The 22721-nt window shown below is 39.8% G+C and overlaps 1 protein-coding gene across 1 annotated transcript; it reads left to right on the top strand.

Moving 5' to 3' along the window:
* Positions 1–21842, top strand: LOC311051451 (atrial natriuretic peptide receptor 2-like; the record flags this gene model as incomplete). The annotated part of the gene is made up of 16 exons (XM_084066020.1): positions 1–46; positions 2285–2432; positions 3547–3633; positions 4794–4937; positions 5545–5666; positions 6290–6434; positions 8619–8667; positions 12551–12658; positions 15167–15286; positions 15886–15979; positions 17123–17210; positions 18062–18201; positions 18429–18581; positions 19145–19243; positions 20378–20469; positions 21677–21842. 16 exons carry the CDS (start codon positions 1–3, stop codon positions 21788–21790), a joined length of 1749 nt encoding a protein of 582 aa, XP_083922146.1. The 3' UTR covers positions 21791–21842.
* Between the last annotated feature and the right edge of the window lie 879 nt (positions 21843–22721).

Here is a 22721-nt window from a genome sequence, read left to right as displayed (position 1 = left end):
ATGCATGCAGCTCTGGAGTCCAAGGTGCTTGTTGTAAGTGCCCAAGGTCAGTGTGCACACAAACAGTCATAAACCGGCGCATTGTGACGTGTTGTGAGCTTTTAGATCTGTTATTTTCAGTGTGCGACACCTACGCGCAACTAAGTAATTTATATCTTCTATGTAATGTAGCCATTTGTTGAAATGTGCTGATGAATATTGTTTCTGTTTAGTGATAGTCAGTGATGACATTTGCAGGAAAGTGCTATTTCCCAACAATGTGGGAGGCGTAACTTGATTAATCAGACATGGCCACTAAGGATATCATCAAGAAAGGGGAGTATAGTTTCGGGGAAAAGGGCAACAAACTGTATGGCTCACCAGAGTAGACGTTTAATCTCTTATCATTTCCAAAGAATGACTAATATTGATTGTGTTTGGAGTTCACAAACGTCCGAGAAAATAATTGAATAAGTTAAACTGGGGTGCCAATGGCCTAGTGGTTAAGGGGCATACCACATATACAGTAGGCTCTATTGTAGCCTGACAGCAAGTGGCGGGTTCGATTCCTGAGCCTGACAACCTTTGCTGCGTGTCACTCCCCGTCTCTCTCCCTGTTTCCTGTAACTTATACTACCCAAATAAAGGAAAAAAAGCCGAAGAATATTTTTGAAAAAAGTTTAATCAGTTAAACCACCAGCTTAAACAAAGAATGTAAGTGCCACTGATGACATTCGATCCTGTTCATTGTCTATGTTTTGTGGATAATTTCGAATATTTTATTCATACAGTAACAGGACAGCCAATCAGGTTCGAGACAGTCATTAAATACATGTCATTAAATGATTGTACAGTACATAACACCATAATGAAGGCAGCCAAGCCATAATACATTGGTTTGTTAGATTTGGAGCACAGCGCCAAAAGTAATGACCTCTTCTTGTAGAGCTTGTGTTGACATGTTTATGTGTGTCAGTGTGTGGTGATGACGTTTGTGAGCTGGAGGAGACCTGCCTCAACTGCCCAGCAGACTGTGGGTTCTGCCCCATGTCCATCAGTATAAAAGTGGCCATAGGTCTTCCTGTCACCCTCTTCTGCAGTGGTTTCATTTTAACCGTGGTGGTGAGGCCCCGCAACAACACACACACGCACACACACACACACACACACACACACACACACACACACACACACACACACACACACACACACACACACACACACACACACACACACACACACACACACACACACACACACACACACACACACACACAAATACACTGCATAATAATCAGTTATATACTATTCAGACTCACATGTCAAATCAAAGGGACTACAGTCTACATCACTATACCAAAACTCGGTAGGGTCAAAGTACTTACACAGTAGTTACCACTATTTATCATATCAACGATACTGATTGATAAGTCAGACAGTCAAGTCTCTAAAATTTCGCTAAAAATTGAAAGTTCAGGCTTACTCTTGGGTTGTTGTTTTTTTGATGATCAAATTATCATGTGTGTGTGTTTAATGTTTTGTTTTGAGGTTGGTTTTGCCTACATAGCAATCAGCCCGGGTCTGTCTTAGACAAACCAGGGCTGATTGCTATGTAGGCAAAACCAACCTCATGTCTGACATGCGTTATAGATCACCATGGCCCTATAATGAGATCAATATATATCCTCCACAGTGGCTGCAGTATCAAAAACAGAAGATGTTTTGGGATGAGAGTTGGATCATCAGCTACAAGAACATAATGTTCGGTAAAATGTGTGAGATGAAATACAGATTAATCTATTATGTAAAAGTTTTAGAAACACTTTTTAGTAAATTCTCACTGGACCTGGACTATTCAGTGGTAAATTATATTATCAGTTTTGATATAATGAGCATTTCGTTGCTGTTGGGCAGAAACCTTGTATCTCCATATTTCAACTGTTTATATTTCTTTGTAAATGAATGCCGTACGACCCAGGACATAGTACATTATCACCCGAAAGTAGCCGATCTACAAGCTCACAACACGTCACAATGCGTTGTGAGCTTGTAGATCTGCTATTTTTGGGGGGAAAAAATAAATAAGTGAAAGTTAAAGTGGTCATAGATGCACAGACTGCACACACGGACGTGTTTTGTCTGTGTATGCTGTCCATGCATTTATGTATTAAAAGTACCAGAAAGGACTTCGGAGTGCTGGCTATTACTTTCTACTGTGAATCTTTGTAAGCCGTGCACCCGGCAAACTGCATTACAGACTGAGTGTGCTCGTTTTTGTTTTTTACTATATAATGAACCCAAACAGGGAAGGTGTGTTACATGGGCTTCTGCAGTACTTCCAGTCTCCAGCCAGTGAAGAGTAACTCTGTCCTCAGCTGCACCACGGATGTGACAGTGTGCACCGTGGTCAACAACACCTCCTGCAAGCAGAGCTTCATTCTGCCTGGCATCCAGTGAGTCACTCTGCTTTATTCTACATTATAGTAATCGTAGGAAACAGTGACCTACACTTAATCACTTATGCCCTATTATATACTTTGTCTATAAGTATACTATACTTTGACAGTGTTACTTGAAAATTGCAGAAATGTTGATCTACAAGCTCACAAAACGTCACATCGCGACTTTTCTAAAAAATAAATAAATACTACTACTAATAATAATAATTATTATATTATTTAAATTTCAATTTTGTATTTATTATTGAAATGGGACACCAGGTTGAAAGTGGTCAACAGCTGTATCAGCGTCATCTGAATGAAAGTCATATCACATGTTAACATGATAATTTGACAATCTCATAATTCATTCATAGCATAACAGAAGTCCCAGATAACTCTTTGAAGTTCCAAAATTTGATGTTCATCATTTGTTGGCTATGCATAAGGTTAGAAATGTAAAACAAACTGTAAGTAGCCATCCTATGTGGCCCATAGGTCAGGAGCCTATCTCCTGTTTCCGAAGTGTGAGGCAGCTTGATGTACAAGTACACCCCCTGGACATGATGCTAGTATTTCACAGGGACTTAAGTTACCCCCAATCAAACCCTTGATATTGAGTGCCAAGCAGGGAGGCATTGGGTACCATTTTTATAGTCTTTGCTTTGCTATATGATTCGGTCGGGGGTTGATCGACATTCTAACCACAAGGCCACTTGTGGTTGAGCTGGTCAAAACAAAATTGTGGGCCTGTTTAAAAGTCCATGGTTGAAAGGCCACCATTTGGAGTAGGACTCCTGTATATTTCTTATAAATATTGGAAATTATTATTTTACTTAATTACGTATTAACCTATGGATGTTTCCCCCAAAATTGACATATTTTACTCATGATCTTAACCACATGGCTATTAGAAAAAAGAAAAGACGAATCTACCAGCTCATAACGTGTTACCTCATGATGCATTGTGAGTTTATAGATCTGCTATTTTTCATAAATTATGAAAATGTTGACAAATCCTGAACATTTTGAATGTATTTAATATTTTTGATAGAAATGGAGCCTAGTCAACCACATTAACCCTGGAGGCCAGGGTTAATGTGGCTAACTAGGCTACTGTTTTTTCCAGTGATGGGAGGACAGTGGCAGTGAAGCACATTCAGAAGAAACACTTCACCCTGACAAAAACCATCAGGAAGGAAATCAAAGAGGTCAGGTAAGCAAAATCTCTACATGATAAAGTGTTCAAAAAGCGGTGTTGGAGTTCTTTGGTTATAAGGATTGTAGGAAGCTGAATGAATAATAAACTCATCTCTATACCACCGTGCTCTGACCACTCATGGTGCGCTGTCCTCAAAACAAGGAGGGTCGCACTCAGAAATAAGTCATTTTTTTGTTTAATTTTTACATGCCTCAGGAAAGGTGACAGATGTTTCAGATATCCAGCCTTCATCACTGTTCATCTCCTTTCCTGAGGCATGGAAAAATTAAACAAAAAATTTTTTTTCTGAGTATGACCGACCCTCCTTGTTTTTGAATAATACCATGAAATAACCATTTATTGAGGTGAACCATCCCACCCATTGCAGCTTTTTACATGCCTCTATCAACATGAGAAGGGCAAGCGTATAATGTGTAACAAGCTTAAGGAAAGTGCTTTATATAAAAAAGAATAATAGCCTAATAGCTCAAGTAAAATAGCCTAAGTAAAATGTAGGACCTTTGTAAAAAACACAGTTTTAAAACCAACGTACCTGAAAGAATGTTAAAAGGAACATTGCTGTGAGCTGCTGAATGTGAATCTTTCAGCAACTTTCATCATTATTACAAAGGCTTCTGCTCAGTGGTGGAAAAAGTACTCAAATGTTTTAATAAAAGTATCAATACAGCAATGTAGAAATACTCTGTTATACAAGTAAAAGTCCAGAATTCAAAATAAAGTATTGGTATCAAAATGTACTTAAAGTACCAAAAGTAGAATGTACTCATTATGCAAAATATCCCATTTCACAACTTTTCAAGTGTATAAAAAGAATAAAAATCTATTGAAATTAGCAGATCTACAAGCTCACAATGCGTCGCGACGCATTGTGAGCTTGTAGATCGGCTATTTTCAAATGTTTTGTAATAATAATCTGCAAAGTACTGTAACTGGTAACTAAAGTTTTCAAATAATTGTAGTGGAGTAAAAGTATAATATTTTCCTCTGAGATGTAGTGTGTAATGTAAGTAAAAGTACTGAAAATTGGAAATACTCAAGTAAAAATACCTCAAAATTCTACTTAAGTACAGTACTTGAGTAAATGTACTTAGATACTTTCCACCACTGTTTCAGCTAATATTGTATCCTGACATTTTTCTTTTTTTATGATTAAGGGAGCTGGACCACCCAAACCTAGCCAAGTTCTTTGGTGGCTCCATCGAGGTGCCATATGTCAGCATCATCACAGAGTACTGCCCCAAAGGCAGCCTGACAGACGTTCTGCTGAATGAGGACGTCCCTATCTACTGGGGCTTCAGGTGAAAGTCAACCAGCCATACAAGTTCACTGTGAAAAAAATACACGTTTGCAGTAGGGTTTCAACAACAGTTAACTAATCGATAAAAAAAAAAATATTGATTTTTAATAAATTAATCATGCTGGATTTATTATTAGTTTTCTTGGCAAAAATAGTGGAAATCTTCGATCTACAAGCTCACAAGCGTTGTGATCTAACACTTTGTGAGCTAATTATGTAGATCGACTATTTTCACTATTCTTTGGTTGATTATAAAATATCAATTAGATTTTTTTGTGTTGATTTGTTAATATATATATATATATATATATATATATATATATATATATATATATATATATATATATATTAAAAAAAGAAAAGAAAAAAGTAATCAATAGAACAGTTGAGAAAATAAATCATAGTTGCTGTGCTAGTTTATATATATATATAGTTTATACTTGGCAGCACAAGCTTTATACTTGGTTGCACAACAATGTCGCTTGCCAACAAGATCTGTTCTTATCAGCAGGGGACACCACACCGTCATGCGATGGACTATAAATTGAGCTCAACACGCCTTTCAGCCTCATCCTTCTCTTCTTTGTTTGTCCTGTTCCTACCCTCAGACTGTCCTTTGCCACAGATATTGCCCGTGGGATGTCCTATCTCCACCAGCACAAGATATTTCATGGGAGACTTCACTCCAGGAACTGTGTTATAGACGACCGCTGGGTCTGCAAAATCTCAGGTGGCAAAATGTAGACATGCAACTACTCATGTACAGCCCATACAGTCATAATCATGGAACCTTATCTGCAGACCTGCAGCTTTGTTTTGACAAAGCTGCAGGTCTTTTTGATCTTATGTTATGTTTTAAGTTGGTCTGTAGTGATTGGCTAAGGTTAAATTTAATGTTAACATTTAATGTTAACCAAATTAACAGTCTACAAATCATTTCACTATACTGCCACATCCTAGCAATACTTGACATTCAAGGCAAAGAAAAAAATCCCAAATATTAACTAAGAAAGAGGCAAAACATTTGAAAATAGCCGATCTACATGCTCACTGAGCATGTAGATCGACTATTTACACAGTTTTTATCTGTGGAACCGATGCAAACTAAATGTAATGCCTCAACTCCTACCATTCCACAAGTGCTTGTCAGGGTGGGGGTCCCCACTTCAAATATGATTATTTTCGGGGTTCGTACGCCTGAACAGTTTGAGAACCACTGAGTAGGACATGTGTGTATAGTTAAGGCACCCAGGTTGAGCCTGGGTTATATGTACCTTTACCTTTAGATTGCAGTTGTAGGGGAGCATTCTAAAAGTAACGCTGCAATCCAATTAAATTGTGTGTTGGATCCAGACTATGGACTCACGTTCTACAGAAAGGAAGACTTTGAGAACGTCAGTAATGGCTTCCATTGTGGGGATATATACCGTGTGTACTGTGCTCCTGAGGTCCTGCTAGGAAGCAGCTCCAACATCACTCCGGCCGCAGACGTCTACAGGTGTGTACCAGCAGCTGGTTTGATTTTACACTTGACTTTACCCAGTGTGATCAACGATGAGTGCAGTAGTAGCAGTCTAAGTAAAACAAAGTAGATCTACTTTGGAAGATACTACAATGCAGTGTTAATTTTGTTGACTAAGACTAAGACTAAAAGACTAAAAGACTAAAAGACTAAGGTTTTGATATTTAGTCGACTAAGACAAAAGAAAATCATAAGACTAAATCAGAATTTGCTGTCAAAATTAACACTTTATCCTTTAATATAAATCCTTCTAAGGGACAGGTCGATTTTTGAAGAAGGGTACCCCTGGAGAAAATGTATGTGCCCTGATCTAAAATGCCATGACCCTCCCCTTGACTAAAAAAACAAATCAATGACCCTCCCCAAGTGATTAAAAAAAAAAGATTAACCCTCCCCGCCTATAAGAGTGTCACGATATATTGTCCCACGATATAGCCTATCGTGGTATTAAAATGTGACGATAGGTATTGTCAAGATGACATACTGTATCGTAATATATTTTTAAATTATTTTCTTTTCTTTCTTTTTTTGCCAGTGAAAGTTATAGGAGTTCTTACTGTATGGTTTATGATACGAAATGTAAAGCTTATCATAATCACAGTAATTATTAATCATGTCTTCCATCATATTCAAGATATTTTGGAGAGAAATTAAACAGACTCCGGTCACTTTCAGTTTAAAACACTGCAGAGGGGAGGTGTTGCGTGTCAGCTGATGCTCGTTGACGCTCGTTAATGTTGTGACATGCATCAAAGCAGTTATGCCTCTGCACTCTCAAATAGGCCTACATCTAATCTAAGATTGTTTACATGGTATTATACTGTATCTGGTATTATAGATTTTTTTTTAGCTGTTCTAACTAGGCTGCACTTGGTTCGTAAAGTCCAGATGACAAAAATATGAGGTTTGTGGAATTTATAGTTATGCAGTGTTATATTATATTATATTATATTTGTTATATTAGTGTCTATCTGTCCTCTGAAACAATGGGTTTATAGTTAGTGAGAACTTCACTTCTCCCTTAAGCTTGCACAAATGTATTTATGTGTGTGTACAAAGCACTTTGTAATTGTTTTTTAAAGTGCTTTATAATTTTTATTTTAAACTAAAGATGATGGCCAATGTTGATGATACATGAGAAAAGAACATTAATAATGTATCATATCGATATCATATGCCCAACATCATGTATGTATTGTGAAATTAGTGTTATCTTGACACCCCTAACCCTCCCCATCAAATACAACAACATGACATTTAAAACTGATAATATGTCTGATGTTTTGCTTTCCACATTGATTAGAACATTACTGTAGTCAGTCTTGCTAAATGCACAGTGTAGTGTCTGTAGTGGTAGCAGAATGGACAGAACTAACAGAATGTTCTAAACTTACATGTGGGAAACCCATTGAATCCCATAATTATTAACTACAGTGACTACACTGTTGCCTACATCATGGGTTTTCAACTGGTGGTCCGTGGAGGTATTGCATGTGGTCCCTGACCATGCATTTAGTAATGTAGGAAAGTGAAGATTTGCACACGCACACAGCGCAAAGTATTTAAGGGAGGTTTTAGTACATCATGGTAAATACAGGCTTTTATTTGATGTATGATGACTTGACGCATCAATGTTGTCAGTTACTTGGAAGTCGGATGTCAAGAACTTCCACAGAAATGGGAGTTAGAATTTCAAGGGAAACTGTACTGGTTTACCTGGTTGAATCGTCATTAGTAGGAAACGTGCCCATATCAATAGCACGTGCTTGCTTGTACTTGTGCAATTCGTTAAGACGCTGACTAGATTTGACTGGGTCGTTCACACTTGCTGTGCGTTGGTGGCTTGTTAACGACCGACATTATTGATTCTAAATAGACCAAGGTGTTACTGGATTTGAATCCTATGTATCATTTGAAATAGAGTGGGGTCATTGACCACTGTTCTGCTGTACTAAAAATGTATATAAAAACGGACTATTTTATCAATTCATATTAATTTATGTATGCCCCATTCTTATTAACATCCTGGTAATATTCATAATTACAGTGAGGATGATGAACCCCAAAGTCATCAAACTAACAGGATAGCACTGCAGTGGAAGATGAAGATATAATGAATAAAATATCCCTTTTTACTATACCTTGCCTTCCTCTCCCTAGCTACTCCATGATCCTGGTGGAGATAGCAACCCGTTCTGACCTCGTTTCAGTGAGTATGATGGGTCTTCTATGCTTAGATAATATAAGATAAAAATGAAACCCACTATCTTACGTCATGGGCCTTTTGTATTATAGAGGCCACTTGTAACTGGATTTTTGGCCTGAAAATCTAGGTGTGAAGGCCACGTGAACATCCAGTTAGTTAAACACACCCTGCACACAGGCACCTGACACGTTACATAATAATATTACACACACAAACATGTATGCACACATAAATATACATGCACATATACTGTATGTAAAAGGATGTAAATGGATGTTTAAGAAATAGGACCCATGCAGTCACCTTCATGCACCTTCAAGCACCTCAAAGTGTGATATGATTAACGTACATACTTTGCTATTCTTAATTATTAGTTTTATTAGTTTTATTTATGTATTGTTGTTGTTGTTGTTGTTGTTGTTGTTGTTGTTGTTGTTGTTGTTGTTGTTGTTGCTACAGTTTTTAGTCCACTTGCCAGAATGTGAACCCGGAAATGTTGAGTACACCAAGGTTTTATGTTAGAAATGTTGAGTATGGGTCAACTGCAGCTGTGGGAACTGCCGGATGCTAACTTGCATATGTTGAGCAATTTTCTGAATTAGCGTAATTAGCTTTTATTAGCATAATCACCTATATGGACAATATTTCAGCAATTGTCCCGGGCCTTAGGGATATTTTCGCGCTAATCAGTCTTAAATGCACCAAATTTGGCCCCGATGTAGCCCAGGGCATGCTCTAATGATTTAGCTAGGGCGCCCGAGCGGGCGACCTTTGGGGTCGCCATAGTGGCCAAATCCAAAATGGCCACCATGTAAAACGGTTTTGGCTGTAACTTTTGAACCAGATGAGCTACAAATACAAACTTGGTGTCTATTTCATGTTTTTTGACCATTGCAAACACAATGCTGGAATGCTTATCATTACGATTGGGTGTGTCTGAAACCCTAATATGCATATTTCCAAGATGGTGGCTATGTGAAAACGAGTTATAACTTAACCTTTGACACTTTTCGCAAACTTGGTGTCGATTTTATGTTTTTTTAAGCATTAGAAACACATTGGAATGCTCCGATCAATGATTAAATCTATCTAGAGCACTCTAATTAGCTTATTACCAATATGACCACTATCAACAACCTAAAAAAAGCAACCTATGTATGTTACACATACAATTTTATTGAAACAATAGAAAAATGGAGTGGAGCACATCCCTATTGATACAGATAATAAGCCAGTAGGCTAGAGTATATTAAACAATACAAATAAAAATGGAAATGCGGTGCGTGGAGGGGGTGGCACCACACAACAATGTTTGTTGTGTAGAACCTCAATGTTCCTCACATCCACATGATGAGGTGTAACAAACTCCGGCTTTTCCTCTCTTCCATGCGCTAGCAGGATGTGATACTACATCAGCCTCCCTTGGCCATGGGATAAAGAGTGCATGGGCAGCTTGGGAGGCAACATGGATCTCACAGTAGCACCTGATTATGTGGATATGAGGATGCCTCACCAACAATGAGGGGTCCAGATGACAACATATAAGCACAATGGATAGATAGATACCTTTATTGATCGCACAGGGGAATTTCAGTCACCCAGAGGCAGGGAGCAGCATGGGTTAGCGCCCCCAGCCTGTGTCTTCCGTGAGGAAGAAGCCCAACAAACCCACGGTGAGGCCTTTAGGAGAGCCATTCTAGAAAACCGGCCCAAGGAACCATCACGCCAGGATCGGGGTGTTGCAGCGGATCTGGTGCAGCGGATCTGGTACAGTGCTCAGGTCCTGGATGTGGTGAGACGAAGGAGGAGCCTGGCCAGAAGGCCACCCACAGAGCCTAGTCCCTCCACGTGCCAGAGCCTCCTTGAGTTCCGGCAGAGTAGTTCCGGAGAAGCGGACTGAGTGGCCCTGTCTTTCCCTATAGGACTGACCGTGGGTCCTGGGACGTAAGTTGGGGCTTGATCAACCCCGGCTGGGTCACCTGGGCGAGGGTGAAACATCAGAGTCTTCTCAGGAAGAACAGCCTGCTCCTACATTAGAGTATGTCGGACCAGTCCAACAACCTGTTCAGGTGCACTCCTAGAAACTTGTTGTTGGCTACAATCTCCACCACCTCAGCATTTATGGTGCTGGGGACCGGAGGTGCCCTCTTGGTCGTGCCATAGTCCACCACCATCATCCTTGGTCTTGCTAGCATTGGGCCGGAGGCGGTTTGCCTCGCTCCAGTCCACAAAGTCCTTCGCCATGCTATCGTGCTCAACAGTGTTGTCACCTGAGATGCAGCTGACCACCGCAGAGTGATCTGAGAACTTCTGTAGGGGCCATGTCTTGGAGTTGATCGGAAGTCAGATGTGTATAGGGTGAACAGGAAAGGTGACAGCACTGTGCCCTGGGGACAGCCGTGTTGTTCACCAGCACCTCCGACTGACAACCCTGCAGTCTCACATACTGCGGTCTGCCCGAGAGGTAGTCTGTGATCCATGCCACCAAGCCGTGGTCCACATCATCAACGCAAGCTTCTCAGCAAGCAGTTGCGGCTGGATAGTGTTGTAAGTAAAAACACATGATTATGACTGTGTTGCCCAGGGTGTCAAGGTGTGTGAATGCCCTGTTTAGCATGTAGATGATGGCATCATCAAATGTCCGCCTGATATGAAAACTGAAGGGGGTTGAGGTATTCACTCACCATCGGTCTCAGTTGATTCAGTACCAGACGCTCAAAGGTCTTCATGCTCTTTGATGTCAGAGCCACTGGCCTGTAGTCACAAGGTGCGACTTTTCTTAGGCACCGGGACAATGCAGGAAGATTGCCACAGTTGCGCCCCCCCCCCCCCCCCCCCCCCCGTCTTCAGAGAGAGGCATATCGTTTGGATCAGCGGTTCTGGACAACCGGATCTCCATATGCCTATACTATACTGATATGCCCAGCCCACGTATGCACGTACAGAGTTTTTGTGCATTAATTGTAAGATTGTTTCAAATACTCCTATCTATATCAATAGGAATGTGCTGCACTCCATTGTTCTATCTTTCAAATACAGTATATGTGTAACATACAAAGGTTGCTTATTAAGGTTGTTCCTAAAAGTGTTCTGGGTGAAAATGTTGAATACCTTTTTGGGGATAGTGTTGATATTGTTAATAAGTAAATTAGAGTGCTCTAGATGGATGCAATCAGAAAATCGGAGCATTTCATATGTTTCTAATGCTTAAAAAATATAAAATAGACACTAAGTTTGCCAAAACTGTCAAAAGTTAACATTTTCACATAGCCGCCATCTTGGAAATATGTAAATTAGGGTTCCAGACACACCCAATCGTAATGATAAGCATTCCAATGTGTTTGCAATGGTCAAAAAACATGAAATAGACACCAAGTTTGTATTTGTAGCTCATCTGGTTCAAAAGTTACAGCCAAAACCGTTTTTCATGGCGGCCATTTTGGATTTGGCCGCTATGTCGACCCCAAAGGTCGCCCGCTCGGGCGCCCTAGCTAAATCATTAGAGCATGCCCTGGGCTACATCGGGGCCAAATTTGGTGCATTTAAGACTGATTAGCGCGAAAATATCCCTAAGGCCCGGGACTATTGCTGAAATATTGTCCATATAGGTGATTATGCTCATAAAAGCTAAATACGCTAATTCAGAAAATTGCTCAACATATCCAAGTTAGCATCTGGCAGTTTCTACATGCTGGGGAACCATACTCAACATTTCTAACATAAAACCTTGGTGTACTCAACATTTCCGGGTTCACAATGGGGCTCTATGGGCTGGCAAGTTGAGGAACCAAAACCTTGACATTTTTTATCTCTTGAATTGCTTGAGATTACAACCCTTGGATTCCTTTTGATGTTTGGTGCATAATTGGGAGTTCTCCCCCAACAGGCCCAGGCTGAGGCAGTGAAGATGGACGTTATGTGGCGCCCCCCACTGCCTGAACTGAGATCAGGCAGGACCGACACTGACTGTCCCAGTCGAGCAGACTACTGCGAGGTCTGTCAGATATGTTCAGACCAGTCACGTGGTTCTCAAAGTGGGGTCCGGGGACCCCAAGGGGTCCTTGAGGGTGTTCCAGTGGGTCCCCACAAAATGAGTTGTTATAGCATCCAAATCAGTTTAAGCACTTTAACCCTATATAAAGTAAAGTAACTACATCAGCTATTTGGAAATACAACACATTGTGAGCTTGTAGATCTGCTATTTTCAAAAATAATCTTGAAAACAGGTGAAAGAATTTGGGATATTTCTTAAACATTTTGACAATACAAATCTTGTATGGGGGTCACTGGCACAACATATTTTCAGATACAGTAGGCGTCTGCAGCCAAATACATATTCATTTGGGGGTCATTGGCAAGAAAAGGTTTGAGAACCACTGGTTCAGAATACTTACAATCCTTACACATACATTTTATATACTGTACATTAGTAGGTTAGGTTAGGTCAGTGGTTCCCAAAAATGGGGGTCGGGACCCCCAGGGGGAACACAATTGGGCCAGTGTTCAGGGGAGGTAAGCTGGGCGGGGAGGGTAATTATAGTCACTGCACGTATTCCTACAGGCTGGGGTGGCACCTGTCAGCAAGGAGTGTTGGGTGGGAGCTGGGAGGAGTAGTACGAAGGCTCTACGTCCTCCCGACGGTAGGATACACAGGGGTGGTCTTTGCACTAGGCAAGGTTAGGCAACCGCCTGGGGCCTCATAAGAGTTACCCAAATTATTATTTTTCAAGTATAAATAAACAGATTTTCATTCCAGTTTGAGGCCCCTCAAAAATCCAGCGTGAAAATGCCACAACAAGACCACTTACTTTATAAGCTGCACTACACGCCCCCCTCAGTTCAAACTGCAGTGGTCTATTCCATTATATGAAGATAGGTTGAAAATCAGTGAAGTCATCATTTAATGTAAATGTGCATAGTTCCCTGGGGTTTTGACATGCAAATCGCCATGGCAGTAGGGTATTTGTAGTTTTTTGTTGGATGGTCCACAAGAAAAAGTGGTAAAAAAAAAAGAAAGAAAAAAAAGAGATGCAAACATTGCCTCAAGCAGTGCAAGTGCAGGCGTTTTGAGCTTGGAGTTCGGCTAGTTTCACAATATTTATCTGTGGAACTGTGTCAAAATCTGTGGAGTCTTGTGTAAGTTTTGCGTGCTTGTCCAAGTCTGCGCTGGATGCCTTTTTGTGCAGTATTGTCCTGGCTAATCAGATTTCCCAAGCACACAAAGTCGTCAATGAATCAAGCGGTTCATCATTATGGTGATGCATGCCTGTATGGTGGTGTTGATGGACATCACTTTGGTTTTGGTGGTGTTGATGATGAGGCCTGTCTGTAGTGCAGGGGTCTTCAACGTTTTTCAGACCAAGGACCCCTTAGCTGAGAGAGAGAGATGAAGCAGGGACCCCCCCCCACTGCATAGTGTGTACAATTTAGTTGCAGATAAAAAAATGTCATAGATTTAATAGATAGCACTATCATCAGTGTTGTGTAAATTAATGTTTTTAATATGATGGATTCATAATTAATGTGTATTTTCAGATACTTAACCACTTAAACCTCTTTGCCGAAAATAGCTGATCTACAAGCTCGCATCGCGAGGCGTTGTGAGCTTGTAGATCTGTTATTTTTGGCTAAAGCTCTTCTCAGAATAGGGATCCTAGGGTTCAATTGATCAATGTTAAAAAAAAAAGTTCCTTTCAAGATTTGGCAGCCCCCCTGTAGTAACTCTGAGGACCCCCTAGGGGTCCCGGACCCCCTGTTGAAGACCCCTGCTGTAGAGCATACTTGGTGAGTCGATCAGTTTTTTCGGAACACTTAACTTAAAGGTTGCGTCTATAATGCATTATAATCACAATTATAACGCATTATAATGCACTTATAAGGCATTATAACACTTGTTACAAATGTTTATAATTATGTATGACAACTTATTACAACGTTTATAACGTATTATAAGTGTTGGTCATAATGCATTATAAGCTCAGTGGAACAGCACATTATAGCTACTGTACCTTAACTTAGTTAGTTATAAAGTGTCTTTGTTAGAAGTTGTTATGCATAATTATAAACATTTATAACGAGTGTTATGAAGCATTAAAGTGCATTGTAATGCATTATAAATGTGATTATAATGCATTATAGACAAGACCTTTAAGTAAAGTGGTACCTGGTAGTTATGTTCTGTTCCACTGAGTTTATAATGCATTATGACCAGCACTTAAAATATTATAAGTTATGATACTTCATAACCCTTGTTATAAGTTGTTATGCATAAGTATAAACATCTATAACAAGGTCTATAACATGCCTTATAAGTGCATTATAATGCGTTATAAATGTGATTATAATGCATTATAGACGCGACCTTTAAGTAAAGTGTTACCGTTTGTTCTTGCAGATGTTTTATATTTGTGGACAGGACAGTGAGGACATGAATACATAGGCTAATAATATCCCAGAGGCCATTGTGAAGTGAAATGCTCTCCTCTCTTCTCATTTTGAGCAGCTCATTAAGAAGTGCTGGTCACAAAGCGTCACCACAAGACCCACGTTTGAACAGGTGAAGAAAATGCTGGATAAGATGAACCCACACAAAGTCAGCCCTGTGGACATGATGATGAACCTGGTAATAACCTTCTGACAGAGGTGGAAAGTACTCTCATTGTTGTAGCCCAAGCATTTTCATGTATACTTTTTTTTGCACTTTCCCTTAAGTGATGTGTCTGTTCTTGCAAATGTTGTTGTTCTGCATATTTCAGGCCCCCAATTAGTTAAGACAAACCTTAAAAAGGTTACAAATATTGTCAGACCCAGGTCTGTCGAGAAAAGCCTGGGGGAAGCTTTTTGTGAGATTGATGAGTTGTGGTCCCATGGCTGACTTTCCCCAGCTTAAATAAAGATAAAAAAGGGTATAACTAGCCCATTGATGGTGTAGTGGTTAAGATGCCTTCAGAACCATAAGTGCCCCTATGGGTCTAGGACTGAATCCTGCCAGAGAACTTCTTTCCAAACACATAAGGAGCTCACAAGAAAGTATTTGAAAATCAGTCCCATATACTTTTCTGTCTTTACGACTCTATCTCAATAGGGTTGATGTGGAGAAAGCATATGTTGTACCACGCAGGTTAAACCTACACTAAAAAGGATTTACTACTATTATTTGACCTGTGGCTGGTTCTTGTCACTGGCAGTAACAGTAACAATAATGGTTTCCTGTAATCCTAGATGGAAAAGTACAGCAAGCATCTGGAGGCGATAGTGGCTGAGAGGACACAAGACCTTCTTCAGGAGAAACAGAAGACTGATCGGTTGTTATACAGTAAGTCAGGATCAGTAGTGAACAACATTATTCAGGAGAGCACAAATTCACACAATGCATGTCTACATTGCAAATCCTAAAGATGCGACCACAGTTGAAAGAGAGATAACTGCATTATTTGTAGGAGATATGAAAAGTCACTCAGTTAGACATATTGCAAAACATATTGAAAGCAATTAAGACATTCTCCGCCTAAATATTTTAGGGGCTACCACAGAAAGGAAAGCTTGCTCCTTGGTCAGGATGGTATTCCCTTTATTATGTCTACTAGATGGAAAGCATTTGTCTTGGTGACATTTCTGCATTACAAAGACACATGGCACAAAGTTAATACAATCCAGAGAGAAAGAAGAGGGTGTGAAATGCTAAGATCTCTCTCTCTCTGTCTGTCTGTCTGTCTGTCTGTGTCTCTCTCTCTGTCTGTCTGTCATTTGGGTTAGGTGTTTTCTCTCCGCTCCCCCAGGTCCGGGGCTGAGGCTATCCTTTTACCACTCTGGCCTGGGGGTGTATGTCATGCTAACATGACATACGTAGAGAGAGAGAGAGAGAGAGAGAGAGAGAGAGAGAGAGAGAGAGAGAGAGAGAGAGAGAGAGAGAGAGAGAGAGAGAGAGAGAGAGAGAGAGAGAGAGAGAGAGAGAGAGAGAGAGAGAGAGAGAGAGAGAGAGAGAGAGAGAGAGAGAGAGAGAGAGAGAGAGAGAGAGAGAGAGAGAGAGAGAGAGAGAGAGAGAGAGAGAGAGAGAGAGACACCCCCCATTGTGGTTGATAAGGCTCTCAACTCACACTGGAATATTTCTGTGTATACAATAACTGGAGAGAGCCTACCCCCCACCACTTACTAAAAACCACAGAGAAAATATCATAAGCTTGAGGTGAAGACACTTGTTCTATGTACACACACAGTAAACAGTACAACTCTGCATTATGTTCAGCCAGTGTGACATGGGGTGGTAGCTAAAATAATTCAAATGAGACAACATTTCCAAAGTGATCTGTTTTTTAACCCAACGCTATCATCTAGTGGTGGAAGAATAGATGTGCATGATCCCATCTCATGCTGAATATGTACAGTATATTGTCTCTAATTATTATTATCAATAAAAAAAAAAGTTAATAGTAATAGTAACTTATGCCATGAAATCCAGGTATGTTGCCAAAGCCAGTTGCTGATACCCTTCGCCAAGGTCGTACAACAGAGGCACAGAGCTATTCCAATGCTACAGTGTACTTCAGGTATGAGGGATCAAAGTGCAGCAAACTACTTCAGTACATCATGACTTCATCATACTGCCATTCACTTACAGTGTATGGCTCTTTTCCACTACGAAGTGTAACCCGGAACCTTCCATAACCTGAAACCTTTCTGTGATTGTTTTTTTGTTGTTGTTTGTTGTTGTTTACGTTTCCATTATAACCAGAGCAACCCCTGAAGGGGGAGGTACGTCATTAAAAAGAAAGTACAAAAGTATTAGCATCAAAATGTACTTAAAGTACAAAAAGTTAAAGTCCTCATTATGCGGAAGGTCCTATTTTACACATTTTCGCGACACGTTGTGAGCTTGTAGATTGGCTATTTTCAAATTAGCAAAGTATACAGTATATAGGTTTGAAGTGGTTTTGTAATAATAATCAAAATCTACAAAGTAGCTAGTAACTAAAGTTTTCAAATAATGGTAGTGGAGTAAAAAGTACAATATTTGCCTCAGAAATGTAGTTGAGTAGAAGTAAAAGTACTGAAAATGTAAAATGCTCCAGTAAAGTAAAAACTCTGAGAAAATTCTGAGTTCTGAGAACCGTATCTTAATTTAAACTGAGCTGTAGCGTATGGAAAGAAATCCAGAACCTGTGAAATACGTTACACGGCACAGAACGATACGTGTAGTTCTTGTAGTGGAAAAGAGCCTTTAGAAGTTTATTGAAGTATGATTTTTTGTTTCTGGACATTTTTTCTTTGTTGTCAAAATTATATCAAAATAGAATAGCTAATATTCATGTTAGTTCTTCCCCCCCCCCGCCCCCTCTGGGACATACATTTTAACATGAATACGTACCTGGTTAAATAAAGTTGTAATGTTTCTCTGTAGTGATATTGTAGGCTTCACTCTGCTCTCCGGGACCAGCACCCCCCACCAGGTGGTGGACTTCCTCAACAAGCTGTACACCACCTTTGATGACATAATTGACAATTATGATGTCTACAAGGTAGAGACAATAGGAGATGCTTGTGAGTATAGATGTTATTACATGCATCGACTGTGTAGTATTGTGTTGTGTTGTTGCCCTTAAACTGTATAGTACTATTATTTGATATCAAATGTTGTAACCAGCCAAAACTTGCATTTATAACAGACTTTTGAAATTTTTGTTATCTGTGTCTCGTCGTCTGTCTGTACTTTCTGCCTGCCCCTGGGTCATGTTTCTTGTACCCCTGGACAATGGCCGGCCTTCCAGACATGGTGGTCTCTGGGGTCCCCAATGAGAATGGCATCAATCATGCAGGGGAGATAGCCAGCATGGCCCTGGGTCTGGTCAGCGTCTGCCATTCTTTTAAAATCCCCCACAAGCCCATGATGCAGCTTCAAATACGAGCTGGTATCCACTCAGGTACAGTACTGGGTCTTTCATCTTTGTGTCACCATGTGACCTCATCAATCTTATCCTGTCACTTCAATTCAGTCTCATTAATTCAACTTACACGTCCATTAAGGTTTCAGGCAACACCATCATTCAGTCCTAGTCATCGTAAACCTGAATTCAGTTTGAGAACTAATACTGTAAGCTATGGTCAGTTTGATTGATTGATTGAATACTTTATTAACAATTTGTAAATAGTACATTGGAATGATTATACAATGGTGTTAAAAGGATAACACAAAAAGCCCCAAGGGCTTGTTCCCATTGTGCTCCAGTAAATAAAAGCATGAACCTATATAGTCAAAAACCAGTGAAGACTTGGTTCCACAGACAGTGATTTCACAGACCCATGTCGGATTTTTCATGTCCATTTCATTTATTACTTTGTGTATAATTTTGGAACCAGGAAATGATGGTTGCTCAGGTGAGAGATTGTATTGATTGAACTGCCATACATTGTAAAGGAAATTCAGCATTGAGAACAACTAAAATAAAGTATGCCTTGTTCACTTTGTTTGTTGTTGTCCTAACAGGACCTGTTGTAGCTGGTGTTGTTGGCACCAAAATGCCACGGTATTGCTTATTTGGTGATACAGTCAACACATCATCACGGATGGAGTCAACAAGTGAAGGTAATAAGGAAAGATTAGACGCCACACACTTTTTACCCAGTGCACGTCACTGAGTCTAATTTCATACGTTTGTAGGCTATAGAAGTCTAGATTTGTCCACTCTAAGATTTAGCTTTCCAATGTAGGTATAATTATATTGTCAGGTTTCATGTGCTTCAAAACAATCATTCAATTAATTATACAATTAATTATGTGTAAAAGTGACAAAAGATTGCCTTGCTGTGGTTCATGGTTTTGCCAACAGTTTTTTGTAAAGCTGACAGGAGTGGGTAGAATTAGCATTTGTATTTGCTCACCCAACAGTGACGCGTGAAAGGCAAGCATTCTGTTCCATGAGCACCTAATCCTCTTCATCAAGCAAGTGGAACAGGGAGAGAGAGTGGCTTTGGAGAGGGGTGCAAAAATAGAAAGCCATGAGCTAACCCATAAAAATAATGATTAGCCTACCATGTACAGGCTTTCAAATGTCCTACGTGAAAAGCCTACGGGCCTGACAAAAGTGGTGCCATCTTACAAATTACTTCTTAAAATGTCATAATTTATGTCTCTTTTTAGTCTTTTACAGATTGCACAGCCAAATCGGACGGTTTAATTTGACTTTGAAAGTGTAAAATTGACCTTATGGGTCACTTATACATCTTCTTTAGCTTTTTCAGTGCTTTATTAGCTATTAAGCACGTAACTGAAAGCATTAACTAAATCTCTGAAATGTAGAATTAATTCACACTTTCCTTGGTGTGTATCGCCTAAAACAGGAAAGCTTTTGTGTCATTTTAACCACTTTAACCATTATTTTCTACTTTGGCTGTTCAAAAATAGCACATGTACAAGCTCTTAGTGCGAGTTTGTAGATCTACTATTTTTGAAAAATCTTGAAAATTTGCGACAAATCTTTGAATATATATATTTTTAACTCAAGTCTTTGCTTCTGGGGGTTCCTGGAACAAAATATTTCAAGATAGGGGTCCACGGCCAAATACATATCATTTTGGGGGTCCTTGACATTGACAAAAAGTTTTGAGCACCACTGATATAGCAACATAAGTTTTTCAGAAAATACATTTGTAGAATCTGCCTCAGGCCTTATTAAAGTAAAGTTAAAGTAATGGACTATGTGTAATCCTGCAACCATAGCGCTGAAGATCCAGGTGAGCGGGGCCACGGCTGACCTGCTTCACACACTGGGCGGGTATGTTCTGACCTGCAGAGGATCACTCAATGTCAAAGTAAGAGACCTAATTTATCCTTTAGGGCAGTGGTTCTCAACCTGTGGGTCATGATTTCTTTCTTTTTTTTGGTGAAAATATGACTCTGTTCACAATATTTATCTGTGGAACAGAGTCAAACTAAATGTAATGCCTCAACTCCTACAATTCCAAGTTCTTGTCAGGGTGGAGGGTCCCCAGTTCAAATATGATTATTTTGGGGGGTCACGGACTGGAAAGGTTGAGAACCACTGCTTTTTTTGTTTCTAAAAAAAAAGAGAAGAAAACATTGGAGAGAAAGGGAGAGAATGGTGGCTGTTTAGGACATTCTTGGATGTGACCATGGAAGTTTCCATAGCAACGTAGTTTTTTCTTCAGAGGCGCATGTATATTTTAACAGGTCATGTGTCCACAGAGTCATTGAATTAACTCACTTTGTTGTTTTCAAGTAAATGCACAATTTCTGTTACCTTTAACTGTAAAATATTATTTAGTGAAAATAACACATTTAAACCAGGGGTTCCCAAACCTTTTCAGCTTGAGACCCAAAAGAGAAATTTGGTGTTTTCCTCCGGTCCAAAACAATACATTATGAATTAATCACTTCAGCCCTATTTTGAAAAATGTGGAAAAAAGATGATCTACAAGCTCACAAGGTGTCGCACCGTGACGCATTGTGAGCTCGCAGACCTATTCTCACTAAGAACTGTAACTATAACTTGAAAAAAAAGTTTATTTTGTAAGAAAGGTACAAATTTTGATATTTAATCACAATCAATAACCCCAAATGGTTAGGAAGCACTGAGATCACACTAGCATCTCAGACACTGGATAAGGGCACACGATGTTTGAAGCTGCGAGTTTGAAATGATCACAGGAAATCCAATCTTCACTCAGGAGCATTTAAGTGGACACTCTGGGTGTGTCTGATATTCCTGCCCTCTATCTTTGTGTTCACACAGTTAGTTACCTAGGCAACTCTTTGGGTGGTAGTGTAGTAGTGGGGGAGGGGCAGCTGCTTATTTGTCCCAAGGGATGGAGCCTGTGAGTCAAGACTCACACACTCCATTGAAAAACTAGATGTCTCAATTAGGGCCCGAGTGCGCTCAGCTGCTTTGCTCCCTCAACCCCGTTGACCCACATTTAATATTCAGACGAAAAAACATCTCACAAACTGACTGTTGCTCTTTCTTTTACTTTGTCCTTTTGTCTTACCTTAATGTTACAGGGGAAGGGGGAAATGACAACATGGTGGCTTGAAGCAAAGACAGATGATCGGACGACAGACCCGCTGCTCAGATTCATCGAGTCCAAAGGAGCTCCTGTACCAATTAGCAACTAGAGCAGTGGTTCTCAAACTTTCATTTCAAGGATCCCCAGTTTGGTATGGGGGGGTCCATGGCCTAACTCTGAGTGTACAAATGTAACCAAATGGACATGCAAGGTCCATTTGGTTCCATTTGTACACTCTCTTGAGTTACAGGCCCGTCTTGCCGGGGACCTCCTGGAACCCCTTCAAGGGTCCGGGACCGGGACCCCACTTTGCGAACCACTGGACTAGAGAGAGCTATTTTAGTAAATCCTAAAACATGTACATAACTGTGTAAACAGTTCAACAGTGGAATTGTGTCTTAGTATGTGTATAAATGTGCAGACAGGTGGTGTTTTGGAAACACAATGTCATTTTGTGTTGAAACATGAATAGAAAAGAGATGCAGCCAGTATGTGCTGTAGATGAATTAGGTGATTTCAATCTCACCTTTACGAGTTCCATCACCATTCTGGACAACAATCAATGCTTAAATAGCCAGTTTGAACATGAAATATGGTTGCCCAATATCGACAGTTGACACACACCAGTGGTGGAAACTGAAAGTACAATTTTGAGGTATTTCTACTTCACTACATCTCAGAGGCAAATATTGTACTTTTTTACTCCACCAATTATTTGACAGCTTTAATTACTAGTAACTTTGCAGATTTACATGACAAAATGTATAGTAGTACATTAACTAATTTAGTAGTAATTACTTTGTAGAAAGATTTTGACACATTTTGAAAGAAAGTTGTGAAATGGGACATTTTGCATGAGCACTTTTACTTTTGGTACTTTACGTATATTTTGATGCTAATATTTTTGTACTTTTACTCAAGTGACATTTTGAATACAGGACTTTTACTTAACACACTTGAGTACTTTTTCCACCACAGACATACGCTCACACACACACTTTTTGTGATATGATTGCAACATAATTTCAGAAATGGCGTGT

Source organism: Gymnoscopelus microlampas, assembly GCF_963454915.1.
Source record: "Gymnoscopelus microlampas genome assembly, chromosome: 9".
In the NCBI taxonomy this organism is placed as follows: domain Eukaryota; kingdom Metazoa; phylum Chordata; class Actinopteri; order Myctophiformes; family Myctophidae; genus Gymnoscopelus; species Gymnoscopelus microlampas.
The sequence above is the reverse complement of the archived record's forward strand: the minus strand, read 5'-3'. Positions and strand labels throughout refer to the sequence as shown.